At 40.7% G+C, this 16,711-nt stretch overlaps 1 protein-coding gene across 1 annotated transcript in view; it reads left to right on the top strand.

Annotated features, from left to right (window-relative positions):
• Positions 1-16,711, top strand: part of PDE11A (phosphodiesterase 11A) — a 447,606-nt gene that overhangs the window by 346,983 nt on the left and 83,912 nt on the right. The window contains exon 13 of the mRNA XM_004601369.2: positions 8,738-8,847. Coding sequence (XP_004601426.1) covers positions 8,738-8,847 — 110 coding nt within the window. The remainder of the gene's footprint in view (positions 1-8,737; positions 8,848-16,711) is intronic.

Genomic DNA, 16,711 nt, shown 5'->3' with positions numbered 1-16,711 from the left:
GATGTGATGGTTTGTTCAAAAAGAAGTTCCTTTTCACTGTAGAGAATTGTGGTTTTTCTGCGGTTGTTCTTCTCTGGCCTTATGCTTTCATCCTACATTATCTCTGGTTGCCTAATATGGATCCCCTTTTTAAAGGAGAAGAGATAGAGCCAGAGAGCTAGTGTAAGAGGACAAGATGCTTGCCTTCTACGTGGTCAACTCAGATTTGATACCTGGCACCGTATGGTCTCCCAGGCACTGCAGGGAACCAGCACGGAGCTGGAATTGGCACCAGTGATATAGCCTAGGCTCTTCCTGCCACATAAATTTTTAAAAACAAAATAGAGTATGGCATCAAATTATGCATAAGCAACTGGAAACTGCTTCCAAGATTAAATTGTTGCTTGGGATCATCCTGAAATATTTGCTAGCCATCAACCTGCACCAAGGATTGATGATGAGAGGTCATTATTCTATTTGGGAGCAAAAAAATAGAGTCCCACAGAGAACTCTACAGAGAACCCATGTTGAGTTGCTGGAGGTGCATACAAAGACCAGACATGTGCCTTAATTCTCTCATTGGATGAACTGAGCGTGTCATTGAAGAGACCTGCTTCAAGAGACCTGCTTCATACGGCCTACATCCTCCTTAGGAGCTCTAAGTTTCACTGACAGATTACTTCATAAAGATGGTCCAGTGGGGTTGAGCCAGCCAATATCACAATTTAGGGCATTCTTCACAGTACCTAAGTATTTTGTAAGTGACAGTGACAATGAAATCCTTTCAGGAGAAATGGCTTGGTTGCCAAGATTGAGCTCAGAGATTCATTCATATAAGGCATGAGCTCCACCAGTGAGTCACATCCCCTTCCCCACATCAATGAAACCCTTACTGAGAACTCTGGCTAAAATGAGTCTGATTTAGCAATCTATCAAGGGTTTTAAACAGTGACCTTAGAACAGTCTGTTAGTTAGAAAGTAAGAAATAATGAACATTAAAATGCTGTTTCTTTGTTTTTGGTGTTTTTTTTATTATTTTTGCCATATCCAGAGATGCTCAAGGTTTACATCTGGCTCTGAGCTCAGGAATCATTCCTGGGAGGGCTCAGGGGACAACTTGGGGTGCCAGGGATTAAATCCAAGTGGGGTGTGAGCAAGGCACTTAGTACCCTACCTGCTATACTATTGCTTGCATCACTACAGTCCCCAAGAACCCTCCATATTCAAGTTGAAGTTAACTAGAGAGCAGTTGAAATATACAACCACAGTTAGTGATATGATGCACAGATAGACTCTTCTAGAGGAGGCACATGTTAGAAAACATGTTCTTCGGGCCAGGGAGATTGTTGCAAGTGGAAGCCAGTTTGAGCCCCAGTACTAAGTAGTCTCCTAAGCAGCACCAGATGTTACCCTAGTGGCACTAGCACCATTGGGTCTGAGCAGTGAACCCTCAGATTTATACAGTCAGACCAGGAGTGACTCTTGAGACCCTGAGACTTCTTGAAATGCCCCCCGATGCCTCCTCAAAAGAAACCATGCACTTCAAATCATGTTCTTGGGGTGGTTAAACAATTCTTCTTGTTCTTCTGATCTAGAAAGAAGAGGTAGAGAAAGGAGAAAGCGTGGATGGCAAAAATCCCTCATGGTGTCCCTCAGCCTTAGCCAAGAGTGTTCCACTACAGTGCCTGGCTGCCAGCATCTAGGAAAGAGTTCTCTGAGAGACCCAGGATGTTAAATATGTGGTTGCCTTTCCTCCCTCTTAGTCTTTCACCCACCAGATCAGAATCAACAGAATGAACTCAGGAAATCTTTCATCATGCAATACCTCTGCCAAGTTAATAATGAAATGTGAAAGCAGAAGTTTTGGCATGTCTTTCTTAGACTTCTGTCAGGTCTGCATGATGCTCTTCTCCATAAGCAGCCAAAGCAATTGCCGGCTCCACCGTTATTTTCTTCTACAAAGCGTAGGCAATGATGTAAGGGCTCCTCACCAGAAAAGGTGCTTCTTAGCATTGTTGGGCATCAGGTCCAGGCCCTCACACACGTGAAGCATGCCCTATATCCCTGAGCCACTTACCCAGCTTTCTTCCCCTAATTTCTTGAGGGGCTGACTTAACCTGACTTCTCTGTCCAATAAGGTTCAGGTTCGAGCATCTTTCTCAGTACACTAATCCCAGTTCCTGGGATAGACTAAATGCTTTCTAAATATCTGCTTAATGAATGAATTGGCACTTATAAGGATGTCACCATTTTATTCCAAACTAGAGCAGTTTGATGAACCATGGGCTCATTCCTAAAACAAAAAATTTATACATAGAAGAGACATTATAGGTAATAAATTTTATGGTCTGGTTTTCTTAGGGGGTTATTTCAGATAGCTCTTGGGGTCCCAGGGACCAAGACCTGTAATATTCAGCCAACCAGCTACTGAGCCAAGCAGTTAAGTGTTGGGCCTGAGGCTATGGTGCTATTGTCCTCCAGGGCCATACCTGGTGACAGTCAGAAAGCCTTGTGATGCCAGGGATCCAACCCCTCTTCGAACTCTCCAGCACCAAGGATAAATGTTCTTTATGGAAATTTTATTCAAAAAGAAAAAAAATTGAAGTCACTTGTGTTGCCATTACTGGCAACATTTTGATGTCTACCTTGAATGCCCTTTTATATACATATTTTAAAACACTTCATAAATGTGGAGTGTGACATGTAAATCATTGTAGTTTTCCTGTTTCTCTAATGATCATATGTATTGTTAGTTACATCTTGATGCACCAGAGTCCTGTTTAGGCAGAAAATGGTCAGAGGCTCTGCCACATAATCCCAGTACCATACTGGAATAACATCCTTCCTGGAATAAGGCACACAACGAGTGAGTCCTTTAGCTCTTTTATCTAGCACTCCATTATTACAAAAGTATTTTAAAGCTTCCCAAGTGCATTTTCTCCATCACCTTGCAGCAGAGTAGCTCAGTGGTTTGCGAGCCACCTCCGTAACAGTTAGCTTGAAGTTTAGTGTCTCAACCTGGGAAAAATAAAGTGTCTCCCTCCTCAGAGGATCTTGCAAAGATGAAGGGATGAAGTAATTTCACATAAGTCAGGTATTTATTGTAGTGCCTGGCATAGACTCTGTGCTATGCAATTATGTAGTTGAAATAATCCCAAACCTCTTTTCTCAGATACACCTTTGCCTTCACACACAAAAGACACGCAATACCATCTGTTTAATGAATGAACTCTCTCTAGCGCCATCTAGTGTCCATCCTGTGGCTGGCTTTGGGTTTGGATTGATCTTTTGTTTGTTTTAATTTTTTTGTTGCTTTTGATTCTACAGAATAAAAAAGCAACCAGTTATTTTTCTCTGCACATGATAATTCTCTCAGCTAGAATAAGACAGAATCGTCTTGGAAACAGGCTCATTCTGGCTGGATTAAATTTCAGATGAACTATATCAGCCTAGAAAATGACTTGGTGATTCTGGGGATACTACAAACCAGTCTTGACATGTGGGTCATTAAGAGTTTCAGTGACAGTGTGCTCTCATGACTGGGACAGGGTTCCCCCCGCATATGTTAAAACTGTCATTAGAAATATGCTCAGAGAATGACCAGGGGTGTTTGCCGGAGGAGACGATGTGGGAACCAGCTCGTTGTGTGTAACTACCATTTTCATCTAAATAGATTCACTAGTTTCCTTTTCTGATATGGGTCCTGAGGTGATATAAGTAAGAAGATAAACATATAGATCAACAGAACCTATATTTACTGGATCAGGAGGGGAAAAATAGAATTACATTTGAAATTAAAGGATGAAATAGGACCAAGAATGGGAGAAATACCTAAACCATACTTCCTATTACCATTCTGTTCTCTTGTGAAAGTGAATGTTTCTTAGCAGAGAGCTGATTTTTTTCTGCTGGTGCACAGAAATGTATGTCTGAATAAACACAGCTAGAGAGAGGAATGAGGCAAGGGGCAGAGTATATGGACACTTAGTGGCAGGTGGACACTATTCAGGCCTGACAAGTCTCAGAAACCATTTACCAGGCAGCTTTAAATCACATTCAGGAGATGGGAACTGCTTCAGTAACTCAGGTATCATAGTCCAGAGAGGTAAATATGTTTTCGTGTGGTTGTGTGCCTGCTATACTTCAGGACTTCTTTATTGAGAGAGTCCAGATGTGGTTCTTAAACAGTATATCTTTGAACACCATAGAATTATAGAATAATTTATAGATAGACCAGGAAGAGGTGCATTTCTTTTATCAAATTCTAAAAATTAAACAAGATACTAGTCATTGAAGAGCAAGAAGCTGGGTTTTCAGATAGAGACAGGTATAAACACACAATATTATGGTTTTGTTTAGCTTCTTTTTGAGTTTTATAGTTTTTGAACTATACCGGATGGTGCTCAGGGATGACTCTTGGCTCTGACTCAGGGCACCATATGGGGCACCAGGGATTGAATCTGGATAGCCAGATGCAAGGCCTCACTCCAGCCCCCATATTTTAGTAAAATATAATACATCAACTTACTAAATGGATAATAACTGATGAATTAAGACTGATTCAGAATATTTCTGTTGAATCTATTAGATGTCATTTGATTTCACTTGTAATTAAACTTTGAGTCAAGTTGCATTATTTTTACATTTCCCAATTCTTATATTTCTTGTTCTGAATCATCAGGTAATTTTAATAGCATTTTCACAGTGAAAAAATTTTTAAATTACAAAGAAGTTTCACTATTATTTACAGCATTGATTTTCACATATCATGGATAGTGTCATACTTGATAGATTTTTCAGGATTTATTTTATTATATTAACAAAATAAAAAAAAACAGTAGAATGGGCTTACAATTTCAAGCTGATAGATTAAAAGAAATTTATACCTTTATTTCTCTAAAAAAATTAAAAATAACAGGGAGAACAAGAAATGAACGCAAATTTTGTCTTTCATAGAATCATGAAAACAGAAAATGGAAAAGGGATGGATCAGAGATTAGCAGAGAAAGGAAGGTCCAAGAAAAGTGCCTTCAGGGTGCAAGGGTAGAAGAGGGAGTAAACACATAGTTTTCCCCAGAAGCAATCAATGCTCAGGAACTAGAGTCATCAGATACCACACAATGGGGTGAGTGAACGTGAACAGTCACACATTTCTACCCTCTTTCTATGAAGCCAAGGCTTTTCTTCTCCCTGACCTATGCAAAAAAAAAAAAACAGGGTATTATTAGGAGAAACTGAACCCTAAACTTGGGGACATCAGTCAAAGATGAGCACCTGGAAAATGAAAGGTGAAGGTCTAGAATCACTAAGCAGAAGAAGTGAGCATTCTCTTTTCTCAAATGTTTATGCTCATGCAATGCCGAACAAGGTTTGGAAAGTCTGAAGAAAATAAGGGTAGATTTTGAAATCTGGGATCTCCAGATAAAAAGATCTGCTCACCAGCTGCTCGAACTATGGTTAGGGCAACAGACACGCACTGACACCAGCACTGTGCTGATGTGTGGGGAAGGTTGTGATGCTCTCCTCTCAGACCTGGGTAGATGGCCAGAGATGTCAGGCATGTGAGGAAAACAACAAACAGAAAGAAAAGGCATTCAGAAGAAATAGGTGATTCAAGGAGCAGCATAAGAGACTTTCAGAGGATTTACAGCTAATAGCTCCAAAAAGACAAAAAGAGACTAATGAGTCTACAGGAGATTAGTTTGCTAGTAGAAAAAGGAGAAGCAGGCAAGAAAATGCAGATAACTTTTAAATAGCATTACTCATGAGAAAAAAGTAAATGTGAATAGACAAGAAAATTAGGAAATTGATACCTAAAAATCCAGATTATCACCACAGTGAGAATAAAATACTAATTAAAAAAAATTAGGGCTGGAGCAATAGTGCGGTGGGTAGGGCGTTTGCCTTCCACGCGGCTGACCTGGGTTCAATCCCCAATATCCCATCTGATCTCCTGAGCACTGCCAGGGGTGATTCCTGAGTGCAGAGCCAGGAGTCACCCGTGAGCATCACTGGTGTGACCCAAAAAGCAAATAAATAAATAAATAAATAAAACTTTAGGGACTAGAGAGATAGTACAGCAAGTAAGGTTGCCTTGCACACAGCCAACTGGGGTCTGATCCCCAGCACCACATAAGGTCCTGTATACACCACCCAGAGTGATTCCTGAGCACAGAGACAGGGTGAGTCCTGAGCACAGGCAGCTGTGGCCCCAAAACCAAAATGAACAAATAGAAAAATTTTTGAATACCAATGTCCAAACAATTGAAATATTCTATTCAAGAACAATGACACCTGGGGCCTGGAGTGATAGTACAGTGGGTAGGGCATTTGCCTTGCATGCAGCTGATCTGGGTTCAATCCCCAGCGTCCCATATGGTCCCCCTAGCACCACCAGGAGTAATTCCTGAGTGCACAGCCAGGAGAACCCCTGAGCATCGCTGGTTATGACCTGAAAAGCAAAAATAAGATAAAATGAAATAAAAAATAACTTAGAAAAATACCATGTTAAAAAGAAATAAAATGAATAATGACACCAAAAAGATAGTCCCAAGAAAAGTGCATTTTAAAAGGGGAGGGGACAGAGTGCAAGAATTCTAATACAGGGGTTAAGGATTTGCAACCTGCAGACCCTGATTCAAATTCATGGCACCAATATGGTGCCCCAAGCACCACCAGAAGTAATCCCTGAGCACTGCCAGGTGTGGGTTCCAAAACACAAATCATAATTTTAAAAAATAGTTTAACTTTACTGGTATTTTAAAAATTGGCACCTTCTCTTATGATGTCACTGAAAAATGTGTCTCCCCTGAAAAAAATGGGGAGAGAGCAAAGGTGGAAAGAGAGGTACGGGTGCGGAGATGAAAGTGGAACCCAGAGAGAAAAGGTGGTCACACAGGGTGTGATCTCATCAAAGGCAGGCTGCTCGGGTGTGCAGAGAAAGACCACAGAGACTTCTTAACTCCAGGAAATAGAAACATTGGCACAAGAAAGGAAGCAGCCATTGCTACCACTTGGTTCCACAGTGACTAACCTGCAGAGGACAACAGGCAACGTGTGCAGGGATTTTTAGAGAAGGGAAGTGTATGTGTGTGAGAGGTGGTAAACTCTCACCACACATCAGTGTACAAGGACAAACTGTGGCAGGGGCATGCTGGAGGTTTACCTTCCTCTGCCCCTTACCAGCTGGGAGATCTTAGACATGTTTGTTAGTGCCTCAGTTTCCTCCTCTATCCTTCATAACAGTATTGGTCACAAAGGCAGCATTATGCAAGTGCTTTGACGAATAACCTAGTGATAAGTAAATGTGCGTACTCTCCAGAAAAGAAGGAAAAAAGTTGACTACCAAATTAGGGAAATGAGAATAGAACTTGGTTATCTTTAGGAACCAGGAATGGAGAAGATAAGGGACTATTGTTTTTGGTTCTAAGTCTTTTATGTAATTTGAATCTTTGGAATGATTCAAGATGATACTTCAGATAAAATAAAGTGAATGTACAGCCAACTTCAAATGTTTAAGTGAAGGGACACACATAACTTTAATAGGGGCTCTTTCATCTTCCTCAACCATTTTTTTAACATTTCCATTTGCTATGCAAATGAACACTTTGGTATTTCTAAACATAGCTAGAACCCAAATTAATTTTAAAAAATATATTTATCAATATAGGGGCTTATGATTCAATTGTTGCTATAAAAAATGTTTTCTTAAATGATCAACCTAAATTTCTGACCTAAGAACAGTGTCTTAAAATATTAGCAAGTGAGCCTGGACTGCAGAAAAGACTACATGGAAAGGGAAGCAATTAGAACTCATCTCTCCCCTCTGATGCAGAAGGCGTTAATAAGTAATGAGAGTGCAAACTTGGAAAGTGAGGGGAGAGAGGGAGATAGAATCATCTTAGATCAAGAAAATGTAGAGATTTCCTTTTGCAGAGATTTGCTACCTCTTTTGAACGAATACAGCAGACAGCCCTGGCTGCTGTAGGCTAGGGGATTATACTCTTCCTCAGAGGAATCACTCCACCCCTTTGTGTTTCACAGTTCAGCTACCAGAGTATAATAAAGGATTCCATGCCAAGAGGATACCACCTAGTCCGCAGTGGGGACTGCCCTAAGACTCTCCCAATTCTAATTTTTAAGGCACAGACTTATCTGTGAATATGTTCACCCAGATAATAAAAATCCAAGTGTACATAAAATAGCTTCTAAAATATTATTGCATAACAATTTGAGTATTTCTAAGTTACTTCTTTCAAGATATGTTAAATATGCATATTTATATGCATATTTATATGCATATTTAACATATGTTATGTCTATATTGCTACCCCTCTCCCTTTTTGCCAGCTTTCATCTGGATAGAGTTCTCAGCTCTAATTCCCAGCCCCTTTCTCTCTTGCTGCCAGTGCACACGATGATGGCCCCCATGGAAATGTAGAATCACAGGACACACTTGCCTTTGGTTCTTTGCCAAAGGGGAACTAAATCTGGATGATGCAGCCTTTTCTCCACAGAGGAACAAAGTGGCTCTGAACTTTGTCCTGGTGTGCCAGCGTGGGCCCTGTGAAAGGGAGCTCATTCATCACTGTGGGAGCCTCAGCCTGTGCCCCTGATCCCCCATGCACCCGACTAAGGGATGTTGGTCCATCATTCCCTTAAATGGTGTGGGTAAGAAAGTAGAGCTGACTCTGGCACAGTTACCTGCTCCATCGTCCCTCCCTGACAACTGACAGCGGCCATTTTCCCTTCTTCCCAGACTGCCGGGTTTCAAGAGATTCTGACCGAGGTGGAAATTTTAGCCGTGATTGTGGGCTGCCTGTGTCATGACCTCGACCACAGGGGAACCAACAATGCCTTCCAAGCGAAGTAAGTGTTCTAATTGTTGTTATTTTAATGCATTTGCTTTTCTGTTCGGAGCCAAAGGTGACAGGTGCTAAAGAGTAGAGCATTAATTTCTGGCATCTGAGGCCAAGGCCAGGCCGGCTGGGCCAGGCATGCATGTCAAGGGGCCCATCCATCTTTATAATTCCCTATTCTTCTTTTAATTGCAAATTTGCCCTTCATGTCATGCTTGTTGATTTGGTCTGTCTCTGTTGACCTCAGCCAGATAACACAGCTCAGATTTTAAAGGGTCTCTCTTTTTCTTTTCTTCAAAAGAATATTGGCCTTCTTGGATTTATAACTCAAAATCTCTGGGTTTGGGGCCATCAAAATAAAAGGGACATTAAGAAATTTTGTATAGCGTAAGCTCTCCTCCTTCCCCAGGAGAATCTCCTCTGGATTCTGGTGGTGGCAGATGCCTCATAACGGATGAAGAGAACAGATACACATTGTGTTTCCAACTCACCTTGGCATTTTCCTTCAAAGCTCTTACAAATCTAGGCATAGTGGCATGGCATTGAATTGTGGGGGAAAAATGAATCACATCAAGAGAGGGTGTGTGGCCCCCAAGGTGCATTGACAGGCAGAGTGGTCTGTTCTGGGACAAGGTGGACTGGTCAGTATGGCCTTCTTTTGGTGGATGACACTGTGGCCATGATTATAGAACTCAAGGATGTTGACAATAAGGCCCAGCCTGCATTGCTGGGCTCACCCTGAGGGTTCAGCTTTAATGTTTTTGGGGCTGTCTATCAGCCAATGAAATGATGAACGTTCCAAGGCTAAAGAAAAAAAAATAATAAATTGGGTTGAAGAAGTTAAGAAAGGTGCCAACAAAGAGGTGAGCTTTCTGAAGGCAGATTCTCAAGTTCCTGCTCCTGTGCCTCTGTCACCCAAATACCAGCAGTCGCTGAGTCCACAGACCCCTCAGCTCATGAAGGCTTTTTTTTTTATTACCACAAACACCTCCCTAATTAGGCTTTGGTATCTTGGGAGTATGGTGCCACCAGCAGGTCAACCTGTACCTTCAGGGCGAGGGCATTAGCAGCCTGATGGTGCCTGTAGACTTCCAGATCCCCCAAAATTGCTGCTGTGCTTTTGGCCAGACCCCAACAACTTGGGGCCAAGTTTACCAAAAAAATTAAATGGCCAAAAGTTAGGTGTGTGGGAGTCATACCCACAAACCACCTCCGGCTCAGCTATATAAGCTCAAAGCCTCACCCCCTCTTGGAGAGCCTGGCAAGCTACCGAGGATATCCCACTCTTATGGCAGAGCCTGGCAAGCTACCTATGATGTATTCAATATGCCAAAAACAGTAACAACAACGTGCTCTTTATGTTCCTGGAGCGAGCAGATACCATTGGGTTACAGTAGCACGTGACAGGGATGAATGGAGATATTATTGGTGCCCGCTTGAGCAATCAGGGAGCAACGGGATGACAGTGACGGTGATACAATGATCCTGGACCTTTGCATTCTAGCAAACCAAGTTTGATTTTGTGTCCTTCTCTATCCATTCTGAATCCTTTAGCCCAATCCTTCAACCCTCTCTCTCTTCTCAGCATCCAACAGTTTTTTCACCCTCTTCATGTTCTGCAACATCAAAAACTCAGCCCCCTCAGCCTAACAATTCAATGCCATGACACTCTACTTAGACTTTTAAAAACTCTGAAGGAAATGTCAAGGTGAGTTGGAGACACAATGTGTGTGTGTTCTCTCAGCTTAGCTGAATGTTACCTTCTCTTTGGCCACTGCCAGTCCCATTTCCATTGCCCTAAGCACTTATAGATCCCAAACTCTCTCTTCCTAAACAACCTCCTGATTTTCTCCTTCACCTAGAAAATTTAGGCCATCCCCAGTTTCCTCCCCTGCCATGCAGAGACTTACTTGTTTACTGGTTCACTTTCCTCCTATCTGGGTGCAAAGACTATCCTTCCTCTAGTCTGAGGCCCCTCCATCCACCTGCTTTACCTGTTGTCCTGGCTCTCTCCTCCAGATGAACCTTGTTCTGTCCATCTTCCTTGCTCTGCTCCGCATCTTCCTTCTCTATTCTACTGGTTCTCAGCTGCCTATTAATAAGAACCGTTTCCCCCACTTTTGAAAAACCCTACTTTGTTCCCACTTCTCCATGTGGCTTTGTTGGAGTTCTCATCTTTCCCTTCCATTTAATCTAGGAAAGTTGTCTGTCTTCATCATCTTCCTTTCGCCACCCTTTACCCTTGTCTCTGGCTGGCAGTTCCATCACACCAAGAAGGCCCTCCCACAGCCAGGAACACTACTGGCACCAGCAATAATGCCACTGATATCCCTTTCCCCAAACCACCGGTACTTCAATGATTCTTCTTCTGGGTCGTTTCTCTTCAAGACACTTTCCCCTTCCACATTTCCTGACACTCTTCCTTTGTTTTACAAAGGATTTTCATCAAACTTTCTTCTCAGTTTGCCTCAAGACCCATCTCCCCCTTTCTTCTCTTTCCATTCCATCACCAGTAATGTTCTTGCCATTTCCAGCTAGTCTATATGATCCTCTATGTAGGGCCTCCTCCCATCTGCTGATAAGTCCCAAACCCGCATATACATATATATGTATATGTATATGTATATACGTATATATACACACATACATATATATACATATATATCTTTTTTTAACTTCTATTTTTTAAAAAAAATTATTAGTGAATCACCATTGAGATACAGTTACAGGCTTACAAACTTCCGTGCTTACATTTCAGTCATACACGGTCAGGTATCCATCCCTCCACCAGTGCCCATTTTCCACCACCAATGGTCCCAGCATCCCTCCCACCATCCCCACTCCATTTCTCTTCCCCCGCCTCTGTGGCAGGGCATTTCCTTTTGCTTTCTCTCTCCTTTTGGATGTTGTGGTTTGCAATAGAAGTATTAAGTGGCCATGATATTTGGTCTATAGTCTGCTTTCAGGGTGCGTCTCCCATCCCGAGTGGATCCTCCTAGCACCATTTACTTGGTGATCCCTTCTCTAACTGAACTGCTTTTCCCCGCGCCCCGCCCCCAGTATGTGAGGCCAGCTTCTAAACTGTGGAGTAATCCTCCCAGTACTTATTTTTAATAATCTTGCCAAATCCATATTTCTGACCCATAATTCTGCTTATCTCTGGATTTGTCTTCTAGCGACAAAAGGAGCACCCTCCTCTGTCACCTCTCAAAGTCACTTCAATCTCAGGTTTTCCTTTCAGCCTATGCCTTTTCCCCTCAAAATCGGCATCTATGAATTTTTACAGGAACTGCAGCTTCTCTTCAATTCTCCTAGCATACTCCAATGAACAGTCCATCTGACCATCCGTGTGGCACTCCGGAGCAATCTATATAATTCACAGAACTGGCCAAGCCATCCCTTTTTACAGGCCATTCCCTGGCTTCCTGTGACTTTTAGGACAACATTTAAATTTCTTAATTGAGTCTCAAAGTTTTTATTGCAGACCCTGCCTATTTCTCTCACCCAGCACTCATCCCCATCTCTGCATCTATGTTCCAGACATAGGCACTGTTTGCAATTCTTGGGTCAGTGTGGGTAGGAACTTTAGCTAACTCACTGCTCTCTAGAATCCTGTTTCCTTTGTCTAGAATACTCTTTATCTTCATTCTCTAAAATTCCTCTGAAAGCAACAACTTCACCTCCCATTCTGGCCTTGGCAGCTCCTCTCCCTATCAATTTTCTGGATGTTATTTCCTAACAATATCAAAAGTGTGCATCCACTTCATTTTCTTTATGTTGTATGAGTGTACCTCCCCTTTCTCTTGAATATCCATGATAACAAGTGCAGGAGCAAATGATTATGGTGCATATAAAGTACACAGTGATTATTTGTCAGGAGAAGGAAAAACTGATGAAGACACAATGTGTTTGTTGTAATTATTGTCATGTAAGTTTTCAACAAATTTTCCTGATTTCTTATACAAATATACTTCTTTATAGATTATATTATAAAACAGGATTTTTTTACACACAGATTTTATGCTATACTAAAGATAATAGGGCCCCTGGGGCCTATTGTGTGTTTTCATTATAGAGTTTGAACATTTCTTACTTTTGAACTCCTGTGCCTGCATTTCATTACTTTTTAGGAGTCCTCTTTCTTTGGGTCAATAGCTTCAAAGTCAGCATGTCTTTCCTTTACACTCTCTCCTACCTCTGCATAGAGAAGACAGGATTGTGTTAGGATTGTGTAGGATTGTGTTCATAAAACAAGAGTAAACATCCAACGGGTTCTTTTTAGAGTCAAGTACATCACACTACTCAGTTTTCACTGACTCAGATCCCAGAAAGAGAGAGGCAGTCTTGCTTGTTAGTTGCCTTCTTAGCTGCCTAGATAAAAAAATAAAAAATAACGGGCACCTAATTAGAACCCAGCCACTTGCATTTTCTCTCCCAGGAATGGAGTTGGATTGCTGTGATACTGACTCTCAGCTGTGGGAATCCAAGCTGAAAATCCATATAGATTTGAGGCAAAGAATCATTTTGAGAAAGCTGTGATGACTATGTTCTAAGTGGATGGGTGAAACAAAACGTATCAGCAAAGAAGAGAAAAGACAGAAGCAGATATTTGGAGAGATGCAGAAGGGAGAGATGTGCAACCTAGGGAAAGAGAGAAAAATCAGAGTTGACCCTGGCTTACTTGATCTCAACTCCTGTTTTTGGAAGACCCAGCCAGTAATATTTGTGATATTTATAGGCTCCCTCTGAGTTCCTAGGACCATTTAACCAAGATTTTCCTTAGTGAACTAGTTCAAATTCATTTATATTCTGTGCAGTTAACAGTTCTTGAAATAATTAAAAAGTACAATTTATTTGTTTACTGTTTTAACTCATCAATATCATTAGAGGGTAGGTATTTTGTCTTCATTTTATGGAGGAAATTGAAGACCAAAAACTTGTTCAAAATTATACCTCCAAGATACATCAGATTTTGTACCTGGGATATCTGAGTCCAACTGCAGTCTTTAACCACTGTGTTATATTGTCTTTGATGATTCTGTGATATTTATTTTAGGACTTTGAGCTTTCATTTAGTGACTGGCTTGCCATAAATTTGAACCCTGGGAACAACTCTATTTTGACATCCAGAAAATCAAGACACAGAGCCATATTAATCATAGAATTGAACTAGACTTTTGGGTCCCCCAAACATCAGGTTTCTTATATGTGATTGGTCAGCTTTTACATATATGAAGGATAGTAAGCTGCTCATATTAGAAGTCAAAAATTGTTTTGCATTATCCTCATATCTCATGTTCAAGTCTACCTGTTATAAGATGGTCTTAGGGGTTTCCTCTGGACAACTTTACCAGCACATGAGATGTCCATCTCCCTGCCACTACATGATGGAGTTACCTTTGAATTTTGGACACCTAATGACACTAACATCATCCAATTTCAGTCAAGATTTCCTTGTAAGGGGCTGGAGCAATAACACAGCGGGTAGGGCGTTTGCCTTGCACGCGGCTGACCCAGGTTCGATTCCCAGCATCCCATATGGTCCCCTGAGCACCGCCAGGGGTGATTCCTGAGTGCAGAGCCAGGAGTAATCTCTGTGCATTGCCGGGTGTGACCCAAAAAGCAAAAAAAAAAAAAAAAAAGATTCCCTTAGTAAAAGTTGGAAGAAACTTTTTTACATAAAAAAGGGACTGCCTCTTATTAATTAGTAAGGTTTATTCAGTCAAGGTGCCATTATTTACCAAATCCCAAGAAAGAAATATACATCTTTATTTCTTTTTTTTAATTCCCCGATAATTGAGTGCTTTCTACATGCACAGCACTGTGCTAGGCATTGAGGGAGAAATTAAAAATTGTAACAAATAGTTCCTTCTCTTAAAGTATTCACACTTTGGTTCCAACCTTTCAAGTGATTTAGAAGCGGGACTTAAATGCACCAATCATTATGTGGCAAAGCACATGCTACATTTTTAAAAAATCATATATAAGGCTGTAAAGAAACAAGAGACATTTAGCAAGGGACAAATTACTATATAAAATGCAAAATGCCTCTATAATAAAAAGTCACGACTTTTGTTACTGCACAATATAATTTATTCTCTTAGCCTTTCTGATAAGTGAACCTTAGCATTTTCATACTTTATTCTTAATTTTTAAGTATTGAAGTGTGTGCAAAGAATGATCAATAGATATAGGAGAGATACCACAGTGCTTTGAAATTGCACTGTTAACCTCTCTCTCTCATTCTCTCCAGGGACAGTGCTCCCCACTCATCCCCTTCTCTATTACAGCTGCCCCTGATGATTAAATATCAGCACCAAGCAGCTTTGTGGTATATTCTCCTAGGAGACTTCTTCTATTCATTTCTAGCATAATCTCTTAGACTCATTTCTTGGGAATGAAAACCCATCTTGTCGCTTTCAGCCAGGTCCCAGAAGTGAAATACTGGGGCACATTAATCTGCTGTGACAGCCTAATCCCATTCCTCACCACCTCCCAACAATTCTCAACTTTCTAATTACCTTTCATAGTTTTCCTTTTTAAAATTTCCTATGAGCCATGGCTGCACATTTCCATTCAGTCTCTTTTTCAAAGACGGCAGAGCTGGCAAAGCTATGAAGGTCTTGCATTTCCTTCTGCACACTAACATTCAGTGCCTGTGCAAAGTGCTGAATGCTTACAAAGATAGAATTTTACTTCAACTTTTCTTTTTTTTAATAAGTTTCTTCTTGGTGTTCTGCACCCTGAAATGAATATCTTCAGTATATCAAGATAACCTGACCAGTTATATGCATAACAAGTAGTGACATGCATAAATAGTTCTGTGTCTATAGAATCCGGGTTCTCCTCCTTCTCTGTGTCTCCCCCTCTCTCCAAACATCCTTTATATACTTTAATCAGAGTTTCATGATTATACCATGTGGTAACCAAAACTTATTATATGGTGGATACAAACACAATTAAATTAAGGTATGGTTTTAAACTCAATATTTTTCATTTGTGACTGATTTTATTTTGTTTGATATCTAATGTGGAAAAATTAAAGTATACCTAATACAAAATATTTTGTATGAAAAAATAACTTCTTTCTTTGGAAAATTGATCAAAGAAGATTAGCAAATTCTTCATGTAATGTTCCCTACCTGCAGAATTACAGTGAATATTTTCCTATACAGACACCTAGGAAATCCAACAGTAAATGAACATTTGAGGTCAGAGAGATAGTACAGCAGGCTAAAGTACTTGTTTCGTATGTGGACAACTTGAATTCAATTCTTGGCACTACATATGGTACCATGAGCCTTACCAAAAGTGATCCTTGAGCATAGAAACAGGAGCAAATCCTTAGTACCGCTGGGTATATTCCCAAAACAAACAAAAATGAAAAGAATTGAGAAAGAAAAAAGAGAAATATATAAGAAATTTAAATCAAATTTTTCCCAAACATATTTGACCATGGGATTCTTTATAGTTCTCCCCCATGATTCATCTTAACATTCCAGAAAAATGATGTTCAGTAGGATTCTTTTTGATACAGTTTATTTTTATGGATTCATTTTATTTATTTTTTACCACGTACATTAAGTTTGACAATTTGAAGATCATGAGCTTGTGTTTATGATCTGGAGTATGATCTTGTGTTCCTGGAAGGAACAGCAGGCAAGTAGAGCGAGCTCTCTGGAGCTTAGCATAAGAGAGAAAGCACCAAGAAACTGGCATCTTGGAGGATCTGACAGAGACCAAATCTTGTGGAGTAAACAAGGGATCCATATGGAAATGGGATATGGATCTTGCTTAGGGAAACTTCCTCTAGCTTACTCAGAGTTAACTAGTACCAGGATCCATGCTATTCACGCTAGGATGGTACTTTGCTA

The sequence above is a fragment of the Sorex araneus genome, chromosome X (genome assembly GCF_027595985.1).
Source record: "Sorex araneus isolate mSorAra2 chromosome X, mSorAra2.pri, whole genome shotgun sequence".
In the NCBI taxonomy this organism is placed as follows: domain Eukaryota; kingdom Metazoa; phylum Chordata; class Mammalia; order Eulipotyphla; family Soricidae; genus Sorex; species Sorex araneus.
This window is presented reverse-complemented; position numbering and strand designations above follow the sequence as displayed.